A 25,129-nucleotide genomic window follows, 5' to 3' on the forward strand; every position below is an offset into this window, starting at 1 on the left:
TGCATATTTGAGGTTATTGATACTTCTCCCGGAAATCTTGATTCCAGCTTGTGCTTCCTCCAGCCCAGCGTTTCTCATGATGTACTTTGCATTTAAGTTAAATAAGCAGGGTGACAAGATACAGCCGTGACATACTCCTTTTCCTATTTGGAATCAGTCTGTTGTTCCATGACCAGTTTTAACTGTTGCTTCCTGACCTGCATACAGATTTCTTAAGAGGCAGGTCAGGTTGTCTGGTATTCCCATCTCTTTCATTTTCCACAGTGTATTGTGATCCACACAGTCAAAGGCTTTGGCTTAAACTGGGTTAAACAGGCTCCTTTATTTCCTGACTTCTCAGGTCTTCTAATTTACATAAATTGGGAATGTCTGTGCTAAAGTCACAGTATTCAGGGCTTTGCAAACCAATTTGGCCAAGGAACTAGAGACTAGTTTTTCATGGAACACTCTGAGAAATGCTGCCTTCACAGATTCACTGACTCTTATAAACCTGAACTCACTTTATAAGACCCCAACATCATGAGAAACCTGAACTCACCTTATAAGACCCCAACATCATGAGCATTGTATTAATAGATGCTTGATAAGTGTTATTCGAACAGCCATTGAGGAACTTACTAGCAGGTAGATGGGTGAAATAATTGGAAAGAAAGACACAGCCAGGCACACAGGTAATTAGTAGGTTTTATTTATTTATTTATTTTTTTGTATTCTAGAAACTGTATCAAAAAGGAGAACTGTAAAAACAAAAAGACAGAAGTCACATAGCTATCCTTTTTCCTGCAGGTGCTATTACGGCCTCAAGAATTGACTGTTTACAAAGCATGCATTTCCCCTTTCTGCCACGAGATGGCCTCTGGCATCTGTAATTGATAAAAGTTATGCTAAAGTTGATCATTTCCAGAGACCTGCTGGGAAAGGGAGAAATGAATGAATTATCAAGTTGAAAAATGTTTAAGGACATATTAGTGTCACAAAAGTAGACCTGCCTTTAATGAAAAACTGAGAGGATTGATTTTTGTATATTAAATAGTTAGAGAAAGCTTTGTAGGGAAGGTGATATGAGCTTGTCTTGAAAGATGAATAGAATGTGGATAGACAGCTGTGATGGACAAGGACGTTTTAGACAGGGCCACAGAGCCAGAAGGGGCAGGGCATAAGTGAACCAGTGGGTAAGCAAAGAGCAGAGTTCAAATGCATGAGGGAGAGTTAGGGAGAGCAGGCCGTGAGGGGTCATGGCTGCGGTTCCTCTAGCTCTGCACGTGCATCTCCGCTGGCCTGCCTTTACCAGCCTCTCATCTTTCTTACTGTGTCTTTCTCCTTACTGCTCACACCTCTTTTTAAAGTCCTGTCCTGTCACTCTGTTGGTTGAGAACTTCCAGTAGCTTCTCCTACCAACTCTGTTAAATTCAGACCTTGTTCAAGCCCAAATAGTGGAATAGGAACACATAGACATAGCTCTGGGGACTTCCCTGGTGGTCCAGTGGTTAAGACCTTGCACTCCCAGTGCAGGGGGTACAGGTTCGATCCCTGGTGGGGGAACTGTGATCCCACATGCCCCATGGAATGGCAAAAAAAAAAAAAAAAAAAAAATCCTATTTCTCTGATCAATTAGTTTAGGAAATATGAGGCCTGCCATCATCTATTGTTATCATTTTTAAGCCAGACTATGATCCTGGAAAGTGTTCAGAATGTGATGTCAGGAAAGCAATGTTTATATATAGGCAATCTCTAATGTATGTTCCCATCTTTTCTTTTTTTTTAAACGAGTGCATATTTGTAAGTATATTTTATTTTGTCATTTTAAAATGTTTGGAAAGAGAGAAACTGTTAACATTGTCTCTGAGTAGTGCAATTTTCTTTTGGCTTTTCTATATTTTCTAATTTTTTCTTAAATGAGCGTGTATTAAAGCATACTAAACAAAAAATTATTAATAAAAATGGATTTAGTTTTTTTCTATGTAAAATGGAGATTAAGACATAGGATAGAAGCCTGATGAGCCATTAATAAGAATAGAAGCTGACCGACCTGATCAATTGACGTTTGCAAATTCTTTAAAATAAGCAAGGTACTGGAAATAGTCATGGCAACCTCTTTTAAGAAAGTTTAGTCCTCTGACTGATCTGAATCTGGAACACAGAAGGAAGCATAATAAAAAAAGAAAGTTTTCTTCTCTATATGTTCCCAGGTTTGAAATCAAAGAGAAATAACTCTAACTGGGGTCCTTAATCTGAGGTCCTTGGATGAGTTCCTGAAATTATATGCTAATTTGTACATATTTGCATGTTTTTCAGGAGAGAGTTTTTGGTTTTAAAAGAGGCTGAGGACTCAGATGAAAACCAGAGAGTTTTTCCACTTTCGGAGGATTGTGAGACAAGGAGCTTGCTTTTATTGCTGAGACCACTTAACTCAGACAGCCTTATGACTGAGCAGGTTACAATGAGTGAGGGCCCCATGGTGATCACACTACATGCATACAGAGGAACCTGGTGGTGTAATCTGTGATCAATGAAGAAATTATCAGAAATAATACATCCAAGTTGATGCCATTTTCTTATACTAAATTTCCTTAGTGATGTCGATCAACAGATTTTTGGAATCCCCTTCAGAGCACATACATGACATATTCTTTTGAGTTACTTCAATGATGGTAAACCTTACCTGTTGTGGTTAAACTGGGGTTTTTATCAATTGTCATAAAATGTTACCTAAAACGAATACTAGTAAATAAAGAAGTAAGCAAGTTGGGCAAATAACTGTCTTTGGCTAAACATGAATAAAAGTAAATTACAAGACATTTTCTTAGTTGATTTCCTTATTTGACTTTTAAGTACTTCCAAAATGTCTTCTTACTTTTTATTTATATATTTACTTGGCCATGCTACGTCTTAGTTTTGACACCTGGAATCCTCCATCTGCGTTGAGGCATATGGGATCTTTAGTTGTGGCATGTGAACTCTTAGCTGCAGCATGTGGGATCTAGTTCCCCGACCAGGGATCAAATCCAGGCCCCCTGCATTGGGAGTGCAGAGTCTTAGCTGCTGGACCACTAGGGAAGTCCCCAAAATGTTTTGAAAGACAGTATTTGGATATACTTAACCTATGTGGTGGAGCTCCTTACTATATAGGCAAACCTCGTATATTCTAGTTTTTGTTTAATGTACTCTTTAATATACGCTTACTGTTTGTATTGAGTTTCTTTGGATTTTGCCTTTATTCTTTTTACCTAGAGTTAATTTTTTTCTTTCTTTTGTGAAATGGCCAGATATGTTGATGCAGCCAATGCTTTGGAGCAAGAAACTAAAATGGGGTTACGACGCTTTCAAGTTTGTGACAACGTTGATCTTGAAACTATTTTGATGGAATATGAGAGCTATTATTTTGTAAAATTTCAGAAATACCCCAAAATTGTCAAAAAGGCATCAGACACAGGTACATGGCTATTTTCTAGAAGTAAGGCGCTATCTCATCTTTAAGTTCTGTGTGTCTTCCTCATTTTATTCCCAGATAGAGGATGTCCCCCACCCTACACTGAAAGAATACACCAGAAGGATTCTGTAGCCTCTTTTAGATCCAGTGCAGACAATTTAAACATGATCGTCTGGACACTGATGTCCCTTTTTGTCATGTTGGCATTTGCTTGAGGACTATATGATTTAGGGCAATGAAAACAAAACTCCAGCGTGTCACAGGTACTTTTTAGAAGATCAACATTACTTTCATTTCTTCAGAGATGGAAAGAGCTGTTGGAAGACAATAAATGACAGAAGACTTTTTTTTCTTGTTGGGAAGACCTATTATCTATCTTGAAAATAACATGAAAATGAGTATTGGTGAGGCTAATAGCTCATGTATAGATAATGAAATGCTTTTGAAAGCCATCAATCCAGATAATGATCAATATAATGCAAAGACCCTGTATAGGTTAGCAGTCAAGGAGGCTGGCTGGAGGAAAGATCTAAAGTTAGGGCCCTGTGTTTTGTAGTGACATTGACTTAGAAGTCTGTAAGTGGGGGAAGTAATTATAAACCAAGGGAGATCATTGTCCTGTTTACAAGGAACTTGTTAAGCCACAGACTTTAACATTTCATGTAGGGACCAGGAAACCAAAAGGAACGTCAATTAAAAATAGCCAGGGCTGAATCACAGAGCTGGAAGGGGTCTGAGAGAGAGATTTAATCTGTGCTCTGTTCCAGTACCATGTTCATAGCTCTACATCCTTGACTGGTTATTGGATCTGAGTTTTGGCAGAAAAAAGCAGAGACTCCTAACCACTGGGCCACCAGGATTGTTACTGACATGACTTGATTTTAATGCTAGTTCTAGCTTGGAACCACACTCTCCTGGGATATTGAACACAATGTCTTTAGTTTAAGGTAAATGGGCAGGATTTGACTGATAAGTGTTCCATTCTGGTGTCCCAGAAAGTGAAAGTGAACGTGTTGGTTGCTCAGTTGTGTCCAATTCTTTGCGACCCCATGGACTGTATAGCCCGTCAGGCTCCTCTGTCCATGGAATTCTCCAGGCAAGAATACTGGAGTGATGGCCATTCCCTTCTCCAGGGATCTTCCTAACCCAAGGATTGAACCCGGGTCTCCTGCACTGCAGGCAGATTCTTTACTGTCCAAGCCATGTCCCAGGGACCACAGCGAAATAGTGTCAAGTTCATGAAAACTTAATGAAATGGTAACTATAAAGCAGCCCACACTGGAGCTGCCACCGAGTCTGTGGTCTCCCAATACATTTGATATCTTCTGAGGCCTTTGGGGGTCTTTGTGTGGAAATGCTTGGGAAGCATGGGCTTCTTTCTTTTTGCTGGTAATTCCATTCCTCTCTAGATGAGAATAGCTTACAGTTTCTGCAAGTAGCACAAATTTTAAGAACAATGTAAAAGGACAGACATACCTGAAAAATCACTTTCTCTTAAAAACTTAAATTTCCTTCTCCTTTTGATGTTTGTTTTGCCACAGCAGAAAACAATTTACCTCAAAGAAGTGGAGGGAAGACCAGAAGGTAAAGTAAATGGTAATTCGTCTTGACCAACTCAATCCTTAAGAGTTTGTGGGATCCGTTTCCGGAAGATTCCCCAGTGCAGCTCCGTGTCGGCAGACCAGCAATATCAAATCATGGTCCTGTGACGCTGGGGGTCCAGCCATGGGCTCCCCTCATGTTACAGACGGCCAGGATGTGGACCAATGTCTGTCGGCTGTCTGCTTTTACCACCAAGATTTGCATCCACTGATGCTTTGTCTTCCTAGGCTAGGTGGTATGAAAAGTATAGACCTTAAGAGACCAAAAGATCCAGGTTCAATTCCTGGCTCTGCCACTTATAAGCTTGATGCAACAGTCTGACACATAGTGAGTTGCCAGAACATAGTAAGCACCTCCCCAGAAATATTTTTCCTTTTCAAATCATAAAGGTCATTTCTCTGTGTACCCCAGATCACATGTCCTGACAGTCTGGAGGGAATCAGGTCTTTCTCTTCCTCTCTTTTTCTCACACTCACCTTACATTTCTTTCTCCAGCTTCTCAAATCCCAGTCTCATTTGGGAGTTGTGGTATCTGACTGGAGCCCCTCTGTCTCCTGACTCTTCTGGGTTGACACAGAAGAGGGTCAGCCTCACTTGCCTCAGTGTTCCCCACGTTCCTCTCATCCTACTCCGGGCCACACGCCTGTCAGCAGAGCCTGTTCACAAAGTGCCCAGGACCGCATAGCTACGGGGCATCAAGGCCTGTGGCTCTTTGCTATTACAGGAAAGCCCAGACCTCAGGGGAAAGTGGCAGTGGGCTTCCAGTAGAGACCACACAATCACTCAGGCTGTGAGCAAATTAAAAAAAAAAAAATCTTAGGACACAATTAAAAGAAGAAAACTTAGACTGTGATCGTAGGTAACTCATTGGACCCTTGAGAGCTTTTGTGAGCACCACTGGGCTCCCTGCTCTGTGATCTAAGTCCCTTGTCCACAGCCTGAGAAGGAAGGGACTAAGACGCCTGCCTCATCTTTTATAAGTGAAGACCTTTGGCTTCGTTTAAAGAAGAGCGGCAGACCCAAGCCTACTTCACTATGACAGTCACGGGGACCCTCAGCCCGAGGCTACCTTTGCTTTCGTGCAGTTCTTTCCGAACAGTCTCTTTGTTTTCACCCAAGTGTTCTTTCCTTTATAGTTTCCATAAAGCTAGTCAGACTCCGGTAATAAATGATAACTACTTGTGAACAGACACAGTGCGGAGCATTTTAAGAGGCGGCTTTGGAATGCGTAAGGAAACCTGATTGCTTTTCAGCCACAGGGTCATCCCTGGAACTTCCTCAGCACTCCGTATCTGGCAGAATGCTCTGGGAGCGAATATCTGGGAGCGCCTTGCTCCTTTAGGCCTGGAGCAGGGTGGCACGGGGCAGCCGGGGGTTTCTTCAGCTCCTCTCTGGGTAGCTGTTTATACACGGCAACCATCGAGGTTGGGTGGCAAATTGTTGGCGTCAAGGAAGATGACTAGAAAAGTGATGCATGGCATTTGTGAATAGTCTTATACTCTAAGTAGTTATTGAAATGAGAGGTTGTGTCATGAGAGAAGGCAGTGGACCCTCTAGCCCTGCCTTAGACCTGGGGGGTAGACTGATGATGGACAGGGCCAGGCTGGACTGGGTGGGAGGATGGTCCAGATGGATTTGTGCCTGCAGATCTTTCCAGAACTCTCTTTCAATGCACTGTGTGAAAAAAAATAATAATAATAAAATAAATGCACTGTGTGAGGTGTTTGAGATCTTAGGTTCAGTTAACAGGATTTCCTCCAAGGTCTTTGTTCCCTGCCCTAGGGTGATGACCGACAGTTGTCAGAATCTTCCCAAGATCAACCAGCAGAGGCCGCGATCCAGAACCACGATGGGAAAGCCCGGGGACACCAGGCCCCTCCACACGGAGCTTCCTAAACAGGTCAGGATGGCTTTGCTTGGCGCTTGTACCATTGCAGGTGGCTGAGATACAGCCCCAAGGAAATAGTCACATTTATTTGTTCATGGAGGACAGTTTGATTTTGTTCAGTTACAGAGTTTCTTCCAGCACTTGGAAGGAGGACTCCTTCCTCCCCACGAACTTTCGGCTGGTCTGAGTGCTGGGCGACAGACAGGCCTTGAGGGGTGACTCCTAGGCCCAGTCAGAGCAGGAGGGCCTGGTTCCCACGAGACTCAGTCTTCCCCTTGAGGAAGCTGGAGGGGCCAGCTCTTCCTGTCCCACGGGGTGTCCCTGGGATCCGAGGTGTAGGTCAGGGTAGTCTTGGTGTGGCTGGGCACACATGATGGGTCGCTAACCCAGACCTCCACACTGGGCTTTCTGGGGGGAGAGATGGGCAGGCAAGAGGAGAGAGAGCCCGGCAGGTGAGTGAAACCCATGCTGAGAACCTTTGGTTCAGGACCACAACATACCAACCAGGTTTAAAGGAAAGAGAACCAATGGAAATGGAGAAGAGGAATGGGAAGAATGCATGTCAAAGCTGTCGGGGGGATAGAAAGTCATTATCTCACAACTCAGTTGGTCAGAGGGAATCTCTCATCTTCAAGGGGGTTGTGTAATCTTGGCCATTGTGGACGGGCTCAGGTGGACGCTAGGTAAAGCGGGAGGGGGCAAGATGCATCCCACAGGAGGCTGCGTTTCCAAACTCAGCCACCCCTGGCCACAAACACCTCTGATCCCCGGAAAAAAGACAGGTCTGTGAGTGGAGATGGCTGGAGGCCCAGCCATTTCTTCCACTGTTTGTGGGGTTCAGAGCCCGTGACTTCCTGGGACAGCTCCTTCCACCCAGTACAAGCAGAATTTATTCGTCTTATTGGATCTGCACAAAAGTGGTGGAATCACACATGGAGGTCCCCATTTGCAGAAGGATTTGGGACGACAGGACAGGCAGCTGCAGCCAGCATCTCAAAGTTGCTTTCTGTCACTGACTTCTCACTGTCTTCCTCTTTCTCCAGGAGGTTGTCAATCACACTCACAAGGAGAGTGCTGACTTCGGCTTAAGTATCTCTGGAATCAACAAAGGCAGCGGAGAAGTAAACGTCCGTCCACAAAAAGTAAGTGGGACTCATGAACCGAACACTGAATGGGGAATTTCCCTTTTCTTTTTGAAAATGAAAAATTTTGAGTGTCACATTTGTCAAACAGGTAGGGTAATATGTGATGATCAAAGGTTGGCTATGGGGTGAACTGGGAAGAGATGGGCTGAGGATGAAACCCTGAGGTCCTGGGCTGGGTCTCCCTTCTGGATGGATGGACTTGAATGAGTGGCTCCATCTCCAAGGGGCTCAGTTTCCCATTTGTAAATTGCGGAGTTTGGGAGAGGTGGCTTGGTTCCTTTCAGCTTAAAAATCCTGTGATTACAGTGATAGACCGTCCTGCATTATTTAAGGAGTTGTGGCCTCACATTCATTCCTTTCTGCCCTGTCAGTGGGAGCTGACTAGCAGTGTCCCTTTCTCCTTGGAGATACGGCTCCAGATTTGAATGTAATTTCATGTGAACCTCAGTTGATATAAGGCTGATGTTGTCCTCAATACCTATTTCTACTGCTTTCCTAATGAGCTTCACGTCCTGATTCGTACGTAATAGTCTCTGAAACAGAAAAGACCCAGTTTGGGTAGCTGTAGGCTAAAGGTAGGTAAAAATGCGTCACTTGGAAATAAAAAGCAGCATCAACACCAGTGTGTTGCTCTTGACTGTAACTTTGAGGACTGAATTCCGTTCAGTTACCTTTCTTTCTTTGATTGTATGGGACTGCTGACTCACCTCTAGCCAGCTCTTCTCAGGCAAATTAAACTCTGGGTGTGTGTGTCTGGAGGAAAATGGGGAGCATCTCCCTGGAAATCAAGGGGAACTGGTTCCTTTTAGGGCCTCAATTATATGGGTGATGGCTGGAGGTGACACATTCCAATCAGTGCCACCCACAAAAAAGTACTTCCGTGCTCATCGTTACTACCTTCATCACATTTTCCGATCACTTTTGTGCCCAGCAGTGTTGCAGCATTAGTTGTTCTTATGAACATCTCATGTTGATATGCATGGATATTTCTGATCAGGTCAAGGAAGGGGTTATTTAATCCAACACTTAACCTTTGAAAGAATCTGGCTATAAATTCTGTTTGCAGCAGAAGTGCCCTCAGGTTAAACCGTGGAGTTTCTCCCTAGCATTTCATGAGCTGCATAAGGGCTTATAGTCAGGGGCCCATCTCCAAAAATGGGTGTTTCATTGCCATCTCAGAGGTGCCCAATCTCAGAGCCTCCAAAGCTCATGATACCCAAGTACCCCTGCAAATTTACTAGGTGTGTTGTTCTCAAGGCACCAGCTTTGAAGTCAGCCTGCTTAGGTTCAAATCCCACATCTCACCTTCCTGACTGTGCTTCTTGGGCAAGTTTTTAGATCTCTCCAAGCCTCATTTCTCTCATCCGTGAAATGGAAATAATCATAGTGTCCACCTCCAATGTCATAATGAATGGAGAACACATGATAAACACTCAGTAAGTGTTGGCTACTGTTATTGTTATTTAATTTTGACATGTATCCTTGCTTTTTCCTTCTTCCTCTGGGGGGACAGTGGCGTCAGAAGGAATCTGGGTATGGCAGACAGATGTCTGGGTTTGAATCCTGGTCTTAAGTCCCTTGTTAGCTGTGGGACCCTGCGTAGATCATTTCGCTTCTCTAGGCTTACCTCCACATCTGTGAAAGTAGGATGCCACTCCCGACTAGCAGAAGTGTTACAAGAATTGGCAGTAATCCACAGTAGGTGCCTCACACACCTGATTTGTGCCAGGCACTCTCCTGAGTGAAGGTACAGTATAGTCAGTAAATAGGAACTATCATTATTCTTGTGCCAATGAGTTCTTCCCATGTGTGGAATATTTTAAAAGGAAGATGATACAGGGGAAGTGGACACGTAGGAAACTGATGGTGTGTCAGGAATTGAAAAATGCTCGGGAATTTTATTCAAGCCAACTTCATTGTGAAAAATTTATTTATAACATGTTTTGTTTTTTTTTTTTCCTGGAGTGCCCCAACCTGAGGAAATCATTTTGATCATTATTAGTATAGCTTCCTCTTAAAGCTTCACTTTCAGTTTGCGCTGCAGACCATGGTACATAAATGTGTCTTGATTTAATGAAGCTGAGCTATTAAGGATAGTCTCCCCTCCTGTTTTAATGGCCACTGCAATAACTATTACTCCCTTTCAGGGCCCAATCATTGACTTCCGAGGGCTGCTCACAGATGCCATCAAAGGAGAAACCAGTGAACTTGGCTTGAACAGCTTCGACTGTAACCCAGACCCCTCTGTAAGTGGCTAGGATGGGACATTCATCTTGCAAACTGCCAAAACCCAGATGAAATTCTGGAATATAATTTTGAGTCCAGAGGAGCCTTGAGATCCAGTTAAAGGTCACAGTGATCTGCCACCATTTGTGTCATGGAGCTCTGTGCCCTGTTTTCCTTCCTAAGTGATGAAGCAATATTGTAACGTGAGGCTTTCTGCTATCATCATCAGGAACGACTGTTGAAACCTCTGAGTGCATTTATTGGCATGAACAGTGAGATGCGAGAATTGGCAGCCGTGGTGAGCCGGGTAAGATCTGATATTCAATTCACAAATTTACGGAGGCAGACTGGGGCTCCAGGAGCATTGTGGGCTGCTTCTTTTATTAATAACAATAAATATGATCATTTATTTATAAAGTGCCCCCACTTGCGAAGGCACTCATATTGTTTAGAGGCACAATAATGCATGATGAATAAATTATAGAATCATAAAATTACAATACAAAAAGCCCACCATCTCACTATAGAGGCCAAGAAAACCCAAAGAGAAAAGGACTTAGGAAGGAAGGGACAGGTGAAAGGTTTTAGAGCTAAGCCAAGAGTTAAGGAAAGAAAGCCTCTTAGAGAAGGAGAGGGCACGTTTGTGTTTTGTTTAAACAGTCTAAGCCTAGAAATAGAGATGTTGGGAGTCTGGTTTCATAATTGGAAATTTTCATGAAGAAACAGATTAGTAGGGGAGATCTTACCATCCACACGACTGATTTTTTTCAAGCTTGGTCCCCCAGGACCTAAAGGCAGTGAAATCTAGTGGTTGATGACACAAGCTCAGGAATAGATTGACCTGGATTTGATTTCTAGATCCTCCTCTTCTCACTCTGTGACTTGGGGCAAGTTCCTTGGTAAGAGAATAGATTCCTGAGTTACAGGAGATTTTTCTAATCTCCAGTGATCTCATATTTAATGAAAGACTGAAACCTAGGCAGGCTCTTTCCTGGATGTTTAAAATGATGCAAAAATTGCACAGCTGCTCTGAGGTCATTAAGGTCCCCCAGGTCTCCATTTAGCCCAGCAGGGTGTCCCCTGCATGCCTCTGATGTGTCAGGCATGTGCTGGCGGCTGGAAACACAAAGGTGAACGGTAGCTGGAAAGGATCTGTATCTCCTTAGGGAAGAAGAGACACAGGAAATAGCCCGTGAGAAAGAGTAGAAGAGGGCAGGGGGTGGGGCAGGCGTTCTGGGCGGAGGCACAGACAAGTGAGTTGTAGTACTTATGCTGCAGTGTCTCTGGGGAACCAGCTGAAACACCATGAGAAAGGGTGGGGGAAGGGACTGGAGTGAGGCCAGGGTTCCTGCGTGTAAGGGCGCTGTGGACGGTAACCGAAGCTAGAGACGGTGCTCCGTCTCCAGGAGATGGAGAATCTCTGAAAGGCGTCCGTCAGGAGAATGGGATAATCAAATGGGCTTTTAGACAGCTTGTCCTAATGACAGTGTGGAAGGCCATCAAAGAAATGGAGATCGGAAAACCAGCTCAGAAGTTATTATCAGTGAGAGGATGAGGAGTTGAGCCAGGCTACGGTAACTAGGATGCGTAAGAGAGCAGAGAAAATATTGTTATACCCCCAAATCAAGGCTTGTTTTGTCTTTGCAAAAGCATACTATGACTAGTGATGATAAAGTTGTGGAGTAGAAGTGGCCTGAAATGATTCCACCTGGAATTCTTTTCTACAGTACTGTAAGAGGTAGTCATATGGACTCTGCTTGAAAGCCGACAGGGACAGGGAGCTCACAATCTGCTGAGGCAGTTCTACTGAGTTCTGATAACTTTTGATTGAGATAAGGAGGAACTTCCTATTGGGAAATTATAAACACTACCAGGTGGAATTCAGTGTCAGTGCCTGATGGGGGCAAGAAATACTGCTGTTACCGATGGATGCCTTGAACTCCAATGAATGCCCATTGTGTGCAAAGCTTTTCCTAAGAAAGTGTGGTAATAAGAATGAGTGGCTGGTCCTTTCAAGACGGAGTGGTTCTCCCAAGATTTGGGAAGACTGAGACTTTTGTCATCTCACCCAGGAATGGATCCTACACGTCATGCAGTATCAAAACACCTTCGTAAAGAGTTTCTTTAAGAAACGTTGTCACCCCTTGTGGAGGGACCTGGGAGGATGGAGGACCGAGCCGGGGCATAACATCTCACCAGCATTTAAAAAATATGCTTTTACATATTATATATGTATTTATTTATTAGGTTGCACCAGGTCTCAGTTGCAGCACACAGGATCTTCACTGCATCATGAGGGAGCTTTTGTTGCAGTGTGAGGGCTCAGCAGTTGCGACATTTGGGCTTAGTTGGTACTTGGGCTTAGTTGCCCTTTGGCACATGGGATCTCAGTCCCAGACCAGGGATCAAACCCACGTCCCCTGCATTGAGAGGGTGATTCTTAACCACTAGACCACCAAGGAAGTCCATGGTTTTATGTTTTTGAATCTTGTGCATATATCACTTTTTAAAAAATTAAATAAATATAAGATTAATTTCCAGATTGTTCTGTAGTCACTCAGAATGACTATGGAAGGGAGGTGGTTTTTTTTTTTTTTTTTTTTTTGCTGTAACACTCTAGACATTCAGTTTGCCCAGTACACATCCACTGAGAAAAGCCCCTGAGTGACTGTTCTGAGCATCTTGTGAAATTGAAGTTTGGAGACTGCAAGTTAGTTATCAGTAAAAGCTACCTTAATTGATTACCCTCCGTGGTTGCTATGGGGCTCTACTCTGTGGTGGGAAGACTGTACTTTCACCTGGTTGGTGGCTTCCTTGGATTTTGTAGAAGCAATTGCTCCTGATGGAAGTAGGGAGCAATCACTAGGGAAAAAAGAGAAATTGGTTTCAGAGGAGCATTATCTCTTTTATGTAGCAAATTAGAAAGTGTTGAGATCAAGGAGCAGCAGAGAGGCCAGGCACCAGCTAGGAACGATATTTCGGATTAAAAGCTAATGTAATTTGTAGGCATGTTCTGTAGCTTCTTTGATTGGGGTCGTAAATCAGCATGGTTTGTTATTGACTGAAGACAGGTATAGTCCATTGTTCAGAGATTTTTTTCTTTTTGGTAAATTTTACTTTGTGTTGTTGTTGTTGCTTAGTCGCTAAGTCATGTCCTACTCTTTTGCAACTCCATGGACTGTAGCCCGCCAGGCTCTTCTGTCCATGGGATTTTCCAGGCAAGAATACTGGAGTGGGTTGCCATTTCCTTCTCCAGGGGATCTTCCTGACCTCAGGGATCAAACTTAGGGATTGAACCCACATCTCCTGCATTGGCAGTCGGATTCTTCACTGAGCCACCTGGAAAGCCCTTTATTTTGTGTGTGTGTGTATATTTCGAGAAGGAAATGGCAACCCACTCCAATGTTCTTGCCTGGAGAATTCCATTGACAGAGGAGCCTGGCAGGCTACAGTCCATGGGGTTGCAAAGAGTCAGATATGACTGAGTGACTAACACTTTCCCTTTCATATATATATATATGTACATATATATACACATACATACATATATATTTTGTACGTATAGCTAATATTTGTATATATACATATTTTGTATACATATATATGTATATGTGCATGCATGCATGCTAAATCGACTCTTTGTGACCCTGAGGACTGTATTCCACCAGACTCCTCTGCTCATGAGATTCTCCAGGCAAGAATACTGGAGTGGGTTGCCATGCCCTCCTCCAGGGGATCTTCCCGACCCAGGGATTGAACCTGCATCTCTTATGTCTCCTTCAGTGGTAGATGGGGCCTTTATAGCTAGAGCCACCTGGGAAGCCCATATATGTATATGTATGTATACAGAGCCTTTTAAAAATGTGTATATATACACACCCATGGAGAAGTAAATGGCAGCCTACTCCAGTATTCTTGCCCGGGAGATCCCATGGACAGAGGAGCCTGGTGGGCTACAATCCACAGGGCCGCAGAGAGTCAGACACAAATGAAGCAACGTAGCACACACGTGTATACATACATTCATATATATTTAATTTGGCTGTGCCAGGGCTTAATTGTGGCATGTGGGCTCTAGTTCCCTGACCAGGGATTGAACCTGGGCCCCTGCTTTGGAAGCCCAGAATCTTAACCACTAGACCCCCAGAGAAGTCCCTAGGAAAAAAATTTTTTTAACCCTAAAAGTACAATATTATATTATGAATATCTTCAGGGAAAATCACTAAATATTTTCATGGCATCCCTTTGGTGAACTAACCTCAAATTGCAGTATGTATATACATATACATATGTATCTAATATGAAAAGTTTTTTTTTTATCACAAGCACTCTATGTCCTATTGCAAGTCAAGTATTCTGCTGCTCCTGTGTTTATTACAGCTGTGAAGGAGAACATTAGTTTTAACAGAATGATCAAATGTGCATTGCAGGACATTTATCTCCATAATCCAAATATAAAGTGGAATGACATTATTGGACTTGATGCAGCCAAGCAGTTAGTCAAAGAAGCTGTTGTGTATCCTATAAGGGTAAGGATGGGAGGCCTCTTGGGAGGCCCAATTTCTGTTCATTATTCATGGGGCAAACTCACCTATCAGGAAGAGAAAGGGTGATTTTCTGTTCACAAGTTGACTTTTTTTTTCTTTTTTTAAATTTAAATATATTAAAATGTTTTTTTACAATGTTGTGTTGGTTTCTGCCGTACAACAGTGTGAATCGGCCATAATTACACATACATCCCCTCCCTCCCGAGTTTCCCTTCCTTCCCCCCATCCCATCCCTCCAGGTCATCACAGAGCATGAGACTGGGCTCCCTGTGCCCCACGGCAACTTCTCACCAGCTATCCATCTTGCACCTGATAGCGTATGTATGTTGATGCTACTTTCTCCATTTGTTCCACTCTCCCTCCCCCACTGTGTCCACAAGTCCATTCTCTACATCTGCATCTCCATTCCTTCCCTACAAATAGATTCTTCAGTACCATTTTTTGATTCCGTATAAATGCGTTAATACCCTATGTTTTGTGTTTCTCTTTCTGACTTACTTCACTCTGTATAAGAAGCTCTAGGTTCATCTACCTCACTAGAACTGACTCACATTCATTCTCTTTACAACTAAGTAATATTCCGTTGTATGTATATACCACATCTTCTTTATCCATTCATCTCCCGAAGGGCATCCAGGCTGCTTCCTTGTCCTGGCTATTGTAAATACTGCTGCTGTGAACATTGGAGTACTGGCTCTTTTTCGATTATGGTTTTCGGATGGTTTATACCCAGTTGTGGCATTGCTGGGTCATATGGTAGATTTATTCCTAGTTTTTTAAGGAATCTCCATACTGTTCTCCATAATGGCTGTATCCATTCTCATTTTACATTCCCACCAATAGTTCCCTTTTCTCCTCATCTTGTCCAGCATTTATTGTTTGTAGAGTTTTTGATGATGGCCATTCTGCCTGGTGTGAGGTGATACCTCATTATACTTTTGATTTGCATTTCTCTAATAATTAGTGATGTTGAGCATCTTTTCATGTGTTTACTGGCCATACATTAACTTTTTGCCTATGTCACAATATTTTGTCAACACAGGAGCACCAAGGCTCTGTCCATTCTAGGCCATTTGAAATCATGTTACATATTGGTTGAAGGCAGGTGTCTTCTCTAAGAGGTAATTTAAGATCTAAGACTCCGTAGTATATAGGATTAGTCAGTTACTATCAGCCTGCCTCCCTAAATATGCTTATTATAGTAAAAATACCTGCCATAGGAGAGAGCATCTGACTGTGTTTGCATGGATTTCCCCCCACCTAGCCCCCAGTACTCCCATCACTGGGGGCTCTGCTTTTGGCTGGTTGTAAAGACTAGACAGCCCCTTCCAGGGCAGCAGCTGGTAGAGCCATTGAATTGTGCTCTTTGCTTATTCCTGACAAATCGTTGTGCAGAGTGTTTCACTAAACAGGAAGAAAAATAGAAAAATGAGACGCCGTGTTTGGTTTACACCAGTGGCGATGAGGTCAGTGTTGTTGTCCAGTCACTAAGTCACGTATGACTTTGCGACCCCATGGACTGCAGCACGCCAGGCTTCGCTGTCCTTCACTATCTCCCGGAGTTTGCTCAAACTCATGTCCACTGAGTCGATGATGCCATCCAACCATCTCATCTTCTGTCTCCTCATTCTCCTCCTGCCTTCAATCTTTCCCAACATCAGGGTCTTTTCCAATGAGTTGGTGCTTCGCATCAGGTGACCAAAATATTGGGTGTTTCAGCTTCAGCATCAGTCCTTCTAATGAATATTCAGGGTTGATTTCCTTTGGGATTGACTGGTTTGATACTAAACAGGAAGAAAAATAGAAAGCAATACTACATGTTTGGTTTACAGCAGTGGCGGTGAGATCAGCGTACCATACGGCTTTTGCTGTGTAACAGAACACCCAACACTTAGTGCCTTGAACCACAGTCGTTTCCTTGACTGCAGCGGTTCTGTGGGTGGGCATTTGGGGCTGGGCTCGGCAGGGCCAGCTTGCGCTTTTCTGTGTGATGTTGGTTGTGCTCACTCACATGTCTGGGATATCAGCCAGTCTGGCTAGAGAAGATGGAGAGGCTGGGAAAGCTGGGGTCACCAGGGCCCCTGAGGCCTCTCTCTGCCTCTCATCCTCCAGCAGGAGAGCCCAGTCTTGTTCACGTGGTGTCAGTGAGTTCCCAGACAGAAGCAAGAAAGGGCCCAATTGCTGAGCCTTTCCCATGTCTCTTCATATACCTTATATTTTCAAGTCTCTTCTTCTACTTGCTAATGCCGCACTGGCCAAATTCATGAGGCCAAGTCCAGATTCGAGTGGTGGAGAAATATCCTTTGCCTCTTGATGTAAGGAGCTGCAATTAATTAGTGGCCATTTTTGGTGATCTCCTGAAGTCAGGATTACAAATTTACTTTCTTGAATAACCTATTTATTCTTAGCCCTGAGCCCTTGCAGCCCCTGATTTTTGGATGCTTCTATTCGAATGAGACAAAATCAGTCAGTTGGGACTGTCTTTCCTTTCTTCCTTCCTGTGTTCAGACATGTCGGGGAGGAACTACAGTGGTGGTCAGAGTAAGAAGAAAGATATTCCCTGTTTCCTCTGAGTGGCTCCATTGTCCAAGTCCTCTTGTGCAAAAGGATAGAGCATTCATCGAGACTCTCTGGATGTGTTGTCGCCATGGTATTTGAAGTTCCATGTGATGTCAAGATTTTGAATTAGTGTCAGCAAGAAGCTAATAGCTAGTTATAATTTTACTGTTCCTTTTCCTTCTCTCTTGTCCTTTACCAACTCCAGATGGTTTGAATTTGAACAGGAGAGATTCACCGAAGTCCATGTGTGTCCTGTTTGGAGTCAGTGTCTCGTTACATATTGTGCATTGCACGTTCTCAACTTCCAAATCAGGCTTCACCATAATGTTGAACTTTACTCACATACACCTTTCTATATTGGTTTTAAAAAGTTGGCATCTTAAAGAGTGTACCTGCTCCACAACATTCAAAAGACCGCTCGAACTCTGGGGGAGATAACGTTTAGCATGTGAGAAGTGACTACTGCAATGGAGGGGATAGTACCTATACATGCTGTTCTTCTCCTTAAAATAACTGCTCTTTTAAAAAGCAAAAAAAATTCGGCCATGTATCCCATCAAGAGTGAAAGTCAAATTGGGATAAATTAAGATGCTCGTGTGTGTGTGTGTATGTGTGTGTATACAGAGAGAGAAAGCCAGTCTTAAAGGAGGGGCTGGCCCGGAGCTGCATGTGTCTCACCCTGGCTCCCCGAGCTCGCCTAAGCTGAGGGTGTGCAGGCTGCCCAGCAGGCGCCAAACCTCATCACTGTTCCTTGCTTCCATAGTACCCACAGCTGTTTACAGGAATTCTTTCCCCCTGGAAAGGACTGCTGCTCTACGGACCTCCAGGTAAGGGAATCTTCCTGCTATGATCTTGGTGTGAAGCGAGTGTGCAGGGGATGAGTTGCCCCATCTGTCTTCCCTTCAGGACTGGGGCTGCGCGCGCTGTGTACCCCGCTCCTGTGTTGCTTGTGTGACTGTCCTCTGTCTGTCAGCAGAGGGATGCAGTTTGAGGGTCGCTCATGTTTTACCCCCGTGTGTCTCCAGGTACAGGAAAGACTTTACTGGCCAAAGCTGTGGCTACAGAATGCAAAACCACCTTCTTTAATATTTCTGCATCTACCATTGTCAGCAAATGGAGAGGGGACTCAGAAAAGCTTGTTCGGGTAGGGTTTCTTGATTTTGTTTCTTTAGAACGAATTCTGGCAGAAGACAGTGGTACAAAATGATGACAGTGGTCTTATTTGTTCTTAAGTGATTTAAATGTTCAAATTTATCCTGGATCTTAATGACCAAAAGTCTGGGAGGTCGATTGACTACTATGTAGCTGCTAGTGGTGCCCCCATCAGCAAACATGATCTCCCTTCTTTTGGGAATTTGGCCAACAGCCCCTTTTCGATTCATGTGACATAGGAATAGAAACATAAAAAATTGTCTCTGTAGTGGTCTATTTTTCTTTTATTCAAGACACATTTATTATTAAGCATGTTCAGTATATTCAGTTAAGATTTACTGAGTGGCTACTGCAGTATGCTTGTCCTTATACCAGATACTCTAAGGAAGAATCAAGAAACTTAAAACTTACTCTTTCAGATGCTCCAAGCGGCTTTCCTCCACAGTGCCACAGGCTGTAGGGACGTTTTTTTTTATTCCCTTAGGAGATTGTTTTTATCTTTATAATATATCATTGCTAAGAGTACATGGTATATATATTTTAAAATATTTATTTATTTTAATTGGTTGATGATTGGTTTACAATATTGGTTTGATTTCTGTCGTACATCTACATGAATTAACCATGAAAGTGAAAGCCCGTGGACTGTAGCCCACCAGGCTTCTCTGTCCATGGAATTCTCCAGGCCAGAATACTGTAGTGGGTAGCCTTTCCCTTCTCCATGGGATCTTCCCAACCCAGGGATCAAACCCAGGTCTCCCACATCGCAGGCAGACTCTTTACAGCTGAGCCACACGGGAAGCCCAAAAGTACTAGAGTGGGTAATCTATCCCTTCACCAGTGCATCTTCCTGACCTAGGGATCGAACCGGGGTCTCCTGCATTGCAGGCAGATTCTTTACCAACTGAGCTATCAGGGAAGCCAATAGGTGTACATATGTCCCCTCCCTCTTGAATCTCCATCCCACCTCTCACCCATTCCCACCCCTCTAGGTTATTACAGAGCCCCAGTTTGAGTTCCCTGAGTCCTATAGCAAATTCCCGTTGGCTATCTATTTACATATGTTAGTGTATATGCATCCATGCTACTCTTTCCATTTATATCACCCTCTTCTCCCCCACCCTTGTCCATAAGTCTTTTCTCTATGTCTGTGTCTAAATTGCTGTTCTATGAACAGATTTATCAGTCCCATCCTTCTAGATGACATATATATGCGTTAATACATGATATTTCTTTTTCTCTTTCTGACTTACTTCACTCTGTATAATAGGCACTAGGTTCACCCACCTCATTAGAACTGACTCAAATGTGTTCCTTTTTATGGCTGAGTAATATTCCATTGCATATATGTACCACAGCTTCTTTATCCATTCATCTGTTGGTAGATGTCTAGGTTACTTCCAAGTCTTGGCTATTGTAAGTAGTGCTGCAATTAACATTGGGTTACATGTGTCTTTTTCAGTTTTGGTTTCCTCAGGGTAATGCCTAGAAGTGGTATTGCTGGATCATATGGTGACTTTATTCCTAGTTTTTAAAGGAATCTCCATACTGTCTTCCATAGTGGCTGTATCAATTTACATTCCCACCAGCAGTGTGGGAGGGTTCCCTTTTCTCCACACCCTCTCCAGCACTTGTTGTTTGTGAAGTTTTTGATTATGGCCATTCTGTCTGGGATGAAGTGATATCTCATTGTAGTTCTGATTTGCATTTCTCTAATAATGAGTGATGTTGAGCATCTCTTTATATGTTTATTAGCCATCTGTATGTCTTCTTTGGAGAAATATCTGTTTAGGTCTTTTGCCCACTTTTTGACTGAGTTGTTTGTTTTTCTGGTATTGAGTTGTATAAGTTGCTTGTATATTTTGGAAATGAATTCTCTGTTCTTTCATTTGCTATTATTTTCTTCCATTCTGAGGTTTGTCTTTTGATCTTGTTTATAGTTTCTTTTGCTGTGTAAAAGCTTTTAAGTTTAATTATGTCCCATTATTTATTTATTTTTGTTTTTATTTTCATTCTAGGAGGTGGGTCATAAATGATCTTGCTATTATTTGTGTCATACAGTGTTCTGCTTATGTTTTCATCTAAGAGTTTTATAGTTTCTGGTCTTACATTTAGATCTTTAATATATTTCAAGTTTATGTTTGTGTATGGTGTTAGGAAGTATTTTAATTTAATTCTTTTGCAGATAGTTGTCCAGTTCTTCCAGCACCATTTATTGAAGAGACTATCTTTTTCCCATTGTATCTTCTTGCCTCCTTTATGACAACAAAAACAGGATGACCCAAAACCAATGGGATGCAGAAAAAGCAGTTCTAAGAGGGAAGTTTATAGTAGTACAATCCTACCTCAAGAAAACCATTGAATAGATAATCTAACTCTACATCTAAAGCAGCTGGAAAAAGAAGAACAAAAAAATCCCAAAGTCAGAAGAAGGAAAGAAATCATAAAGATCACAGCAGAAATAAATGAAAAAAAAAAAAAGAGAGAGAGAGAGGGAAAGAAACAGTATTAAAGATTAATAAAACTAAAAGCTGGTCCTTTGAGAAGATAAACAAAATTGACAAACCATTAGCCAGACTCATCAAGAAAAAAGTGGAGAAAAGTCAGATGAGCAAAATTAGAAATGAAAAAGGAGAGGTTACAACAGACAACACAGAAATACAAAGGATTGTAAGAGAATATTATGAGCAACTATATACTAATGAAATGGACAACCTAGAGGAAATGGACAGATTCTTAGAAAAGTTCAAGCTTCCAAGACTGAACCAGGAAGAAATAGAAAGGGTGAACAAGCTGATTAGAAACACTGAAATCGAAACCGTGCTCGAAATCTCCCAAAAAACAAAAACCCAGGGCCAGGTGGCTTCACAGGGGAATTCTGTCAAACATTTAGAGAAAAGCTAATGCCTGTCCTTCTGAAAGTCTTCCCAAAAATTGCAGAGGAAGGGACACTTCTAAACTCATTCTGTGAGGCCACCATCACACTGATACCAAAACCAGACAAAGATATCATGAAAAAAGAAGGTTACAGGCCAATATCACTGATGAATACAGATGCAAAAGTCTTCAGCAAAACTCTAGCAAGCAGATTCAACAACACATTAAAAAGATCATACACCATGATCAAGTCAGGTTTATCCCAGGGATGCAAGGATTCTTCAATATACACAAATCAATTAATGTGATATATCATATTAACAAATTGGAAAATAAAAACCACATGATAATCTCAATAGATGCAGAAAAAGCTTTTGACAAAATTCAGCACCCATTTATGGTAAAAACTCTTCAAAAAATGGGCATAAAAGGACCCTACCTTAACATAATAAAGGCCATATACAATAAATGCACAGCAAATATTCTCAGTGGTGAGTAACTGAAGGCATTCCCTCTGAGGTCAGGATGTCCACTGTCACCACTATTATTCAACATAGTTTTGGAAGTCCAGTTATAGCAGTCAGAGACGAGAAAGAAATAAAAGGAATCCAGAACCGAAAGGAAGAAGTAAAACTCTGTTTGCTGATGACATGATACTATACATAAAAACCCTAAAAATACTATCAGAAAATTATTAGAAGTAATCAGTGAATTTAGTAAAGATGCAGGATACAGAATCAATATACAGAAATCACTTGCATTCCTATATACTAACAATGACAAATCAGAAAGAGAAATTAAGGAATCAATCCCATTTACCATAGTATATTATATATTTTATATTATAAAATTTTATTATACCTTCCAGTCACCTTAAGAAAATACTTGTTTTGACTTATGCCTCAACGTAAGGCGGGTCCTGCTCAGAAATCCTGTTAAACTGTTGCACTCTGTCAGGTGACTGGTAAGTAATCAATATAAAGTGAATGTAAATATATTTTCTGAAAAGAAATTTCTTTAAAATATTACACTTAAGTTACATTTCCTTGGAGAGACTCATTTTCAAAATATTATGGATTATTTGAAAGTGATCATAAAATATTTTTAAAAGATTGATTTACCTAAAATACCTAAAATAACCTATTTATTGCTTTGTGATTGTCCTCAAGTTACTTCAAAAGTGGGTATTTTTATAAATTTTTATCACCCCTATCAGATTGTAATTTATGGAAATCTATATTGACATCTTCTGTTTCATTGTTCTTCATCTTGAGTCTAACTCAGTGCCAGATGGGATTTAAATTTAATGCTCCTAAATTTATGGGTTTCATTTGATTCTAGTTAGCTAGATTTCAATTAGCTTAAATCCAACTAACTAGAATTCTTATCAGCCTGAAGACTTCTTTTTAACATTGCATTTCTCTGGGCTGAGGAACAGCAAAACTTAAAAGGTACCCTCAGAATCAGCTTCGAACCAGTGGGCAAAAAACACTGTAAGGTGCTCAGAGACAGATTCCATCAGATTCCTTGGCCAGGACTCACCTAAGCAGAAGAAGAAATTCAGATGTTTATGAATATGGATTTTCTTGTTCAATGTTGAGCAGCCAGAAAAGTCCTTTAACTTGAATGCTCCATTCTGTGGGAGCGTTTTATTTAACTCCAATTTTCCTCTGCTTCAGGATGACTTCTGAGAATGAGGAAACAATTCCACCCCCAGTTTCTCCCCTTTCCTTTACCAAATATTTTAAAAATTGTCTTTAAAACAATATTAATAGCAAAAAAGACCCCGAGCTATCTTTCCAGAGGAAACCATAACAGTTGCTAGTGGTTCAGCTTTCCAGAGCATTTATTTATATTTACATTAACCTCAACAACCATCTCTCTATTTTCCCTTCCTTTTAAAACACACGTAGGAACATAGTGCACATACTCTTCTGTACCTTGTGATTTTTTTTCACACTTAACAATGTAACTTGGATATTGTTCTGCAGTTTTACAGACAGAACTAACATGGTTTTCATGTATCTTCATACCATTTCATTGCATGATTAAACACAAAACGTGTTTAACCAGTCTTTTCATAATGGACATTTAGGTTGTTTCCAGTCTCTTGCTATTATGAAGAAAGCTTTCTACGCGCCTGTCTGCACATAGTGTAGTGTAGGACAGTTTCTTTGAGGTAGGGTCACTGGATCAGAAGGAAGGAAAACTGATTGACACATTCCCTGCCCGCAGGGTTGCACCACCTTACACGCCCATCAATGTGTGTGTGTGTTTCCCCAGCCAATACCAGGTAGCGCCCAAATTTGAAAATCTTTGCCAGTCTGATAGTGAAAGTCATATTTCAGTGCTCAGATTTACATTTCTTTCATTCTGAATGAATTTGAACATCTTTTTATAGGTTTATAAGATAGTCATATTTCTTTCTGTGAAATACATTTTTATTTTGGATATTAAAAATAATTCAAAAGGAAAACAGAGTCAGCTTATAGTGCAAGAGATGCAAGAGACCCTGGTTTGATCCCTGGGTGGAGAAGATCATGGAGAAGGAAATGGCTACACACTGCAGTATTCTTGCCTGGAAAATTTCTTGGACAGAGGAGCCTGGCGGGCTATAGGCCATAGGGTTACAGAGTCAGACATGACCGAACAACTAGGTGCGCACACAATCACGCAACCTGGAAGGAACCTATCTTCTATGCTTTCTGAAATTACTCTATTTTCTGAGCTTCTGGAAAGAGCCACACCTGGAAAATCTTGGTCATGCTCTCAAGATTCTTATTGTGAAGCTTTCAGATAAAGAAAGCCCTTAAAGACCTTCACCTAAAGCAGAGATGCTTTCCTATCATTTGCTTCTCTTTCTACTCCAATTAAGGAGTTATTTATAGGGAACCCTTTTGTTTCTTCCTCCCCTCCTAATGTTCATGCCTCTTAGGAGTTGATGCTATTGAGTAGTTGAGTGGTCTCTTTAGCAAATGCACACACCTGTTGGTGCTTACATCTTTCAACATTTCACTGCCACCGCCCCCCACCCCCCCGCAATTGCATGATTTAACTTCCTCCAAGTACTTCTGAAAATTTTAGATGAATGATTCCCAAGTGCTTACCCAGGATTCCGTATGTTCTCTGGCTGTGGGAGAGCAGTGGTCCACGTGGAGACGTGGACTTCAGATGTGGTTCTCCTTCCACCGGGTTGTTTGGTCTTATTGAGCCTGTTGGCCTCTCTGCAATTTGGGGAGTCCTTAAAATGTGTATGGTTCCGAAAGAGTTCGAGTGTGCCATTTTTAATCATCCTTATCATCAGGTCTATTTGAACTTTTCTGTTTGTGACCGGAAGAGAGATTTCCTGCTTCTAATGAGGTGGTCTCTATCTTAAAGAGCATTCCTGATGAGTGTCCCAGTATTGACACTGTTCTCGTAAGCTCCTTGGGCTGAGCCAGTTGTTCTGGCCACATAAAATAGGATTCTGTGAAAGGAAAACACTTGCATATGAGCATGGAAGGGGCACTAGTGGTAAAGAACCCACCTGCCCGTGAAGGAGACATAAGAGACGTGGGTTCGATCCCTGGGTTGGGAAGATCCCCTGGAGAAGGGCATGACAGCCCACTCCAGTGTTCTTTCCTGGAGAATCCCATGGACAGAGGAGTGCGGCAGGCTCTGGTCCCTAGGGTTGCAAAGAGTTGGACATCACTGAAGCACTTGG

General features: G+C 42.1%; 1 protein-coding gene across 1 annotated transcript in view; it reads left to right on the forward strand.

Annotated features, from left to right (window-relative positions):
• The window catches only part of KATNAL2 (katanin catalytic subunit A1 like 2), a 99,691-nt gene that overhangs the window by 49,506 nt on the left and 25,056 nt on the right, over window positions 1-25,129 (forward strand). Inside the window, exons 3-11 of the mRNA XM_061130665.1 lie at window positions 3,267-3,433; window positions 4,972-5,014; window positions 6,815-6,932; window positions 7,964-8,062; window positions 10,213-10,311; window positions 10,521-10,598; window positions 14,722-14,820; window positions 18,161-18,224; window positions 18,423-18,541. Coding sequence (XP_060986648.1) covers window positions 3,267-3,433; window positions 4,972-5,014; window positions 6,815-6,932; window positions 7,964-8,062; window positions 10,213-10,311; window positions 10,521-10,598; window positions 14,722-14,820; window positions 18,161-18,224; window positions 18,423-18,541 — 886 coding nt within the window. The remainder of the gene's footprint in view (window positions 1-3,266; window positions 3,434-4,971; window positions 5,015-6,814; window positions 6,933-7,963; window positions 8,063-10,212; window positions 10,312-10,520; window positions 10,599-14,721; window positions 14,821-18,160; window positions 18,225-18,422; window positions 18,542-25,129) is intronic.

Source organism: Dama dama, chromosome 27 (assembly GCF_033118175.1).
Source record: "Dama dama isolate Ldn47 chromosome 27, ASM3311817v1, whole genome shotgun sequence".
NCBI classification, from domain to species: Eukaryota; Metazoa; Chordata; class Mammalia; order Artiodactyla; family Cervidae; genus Dama; species Dama dama.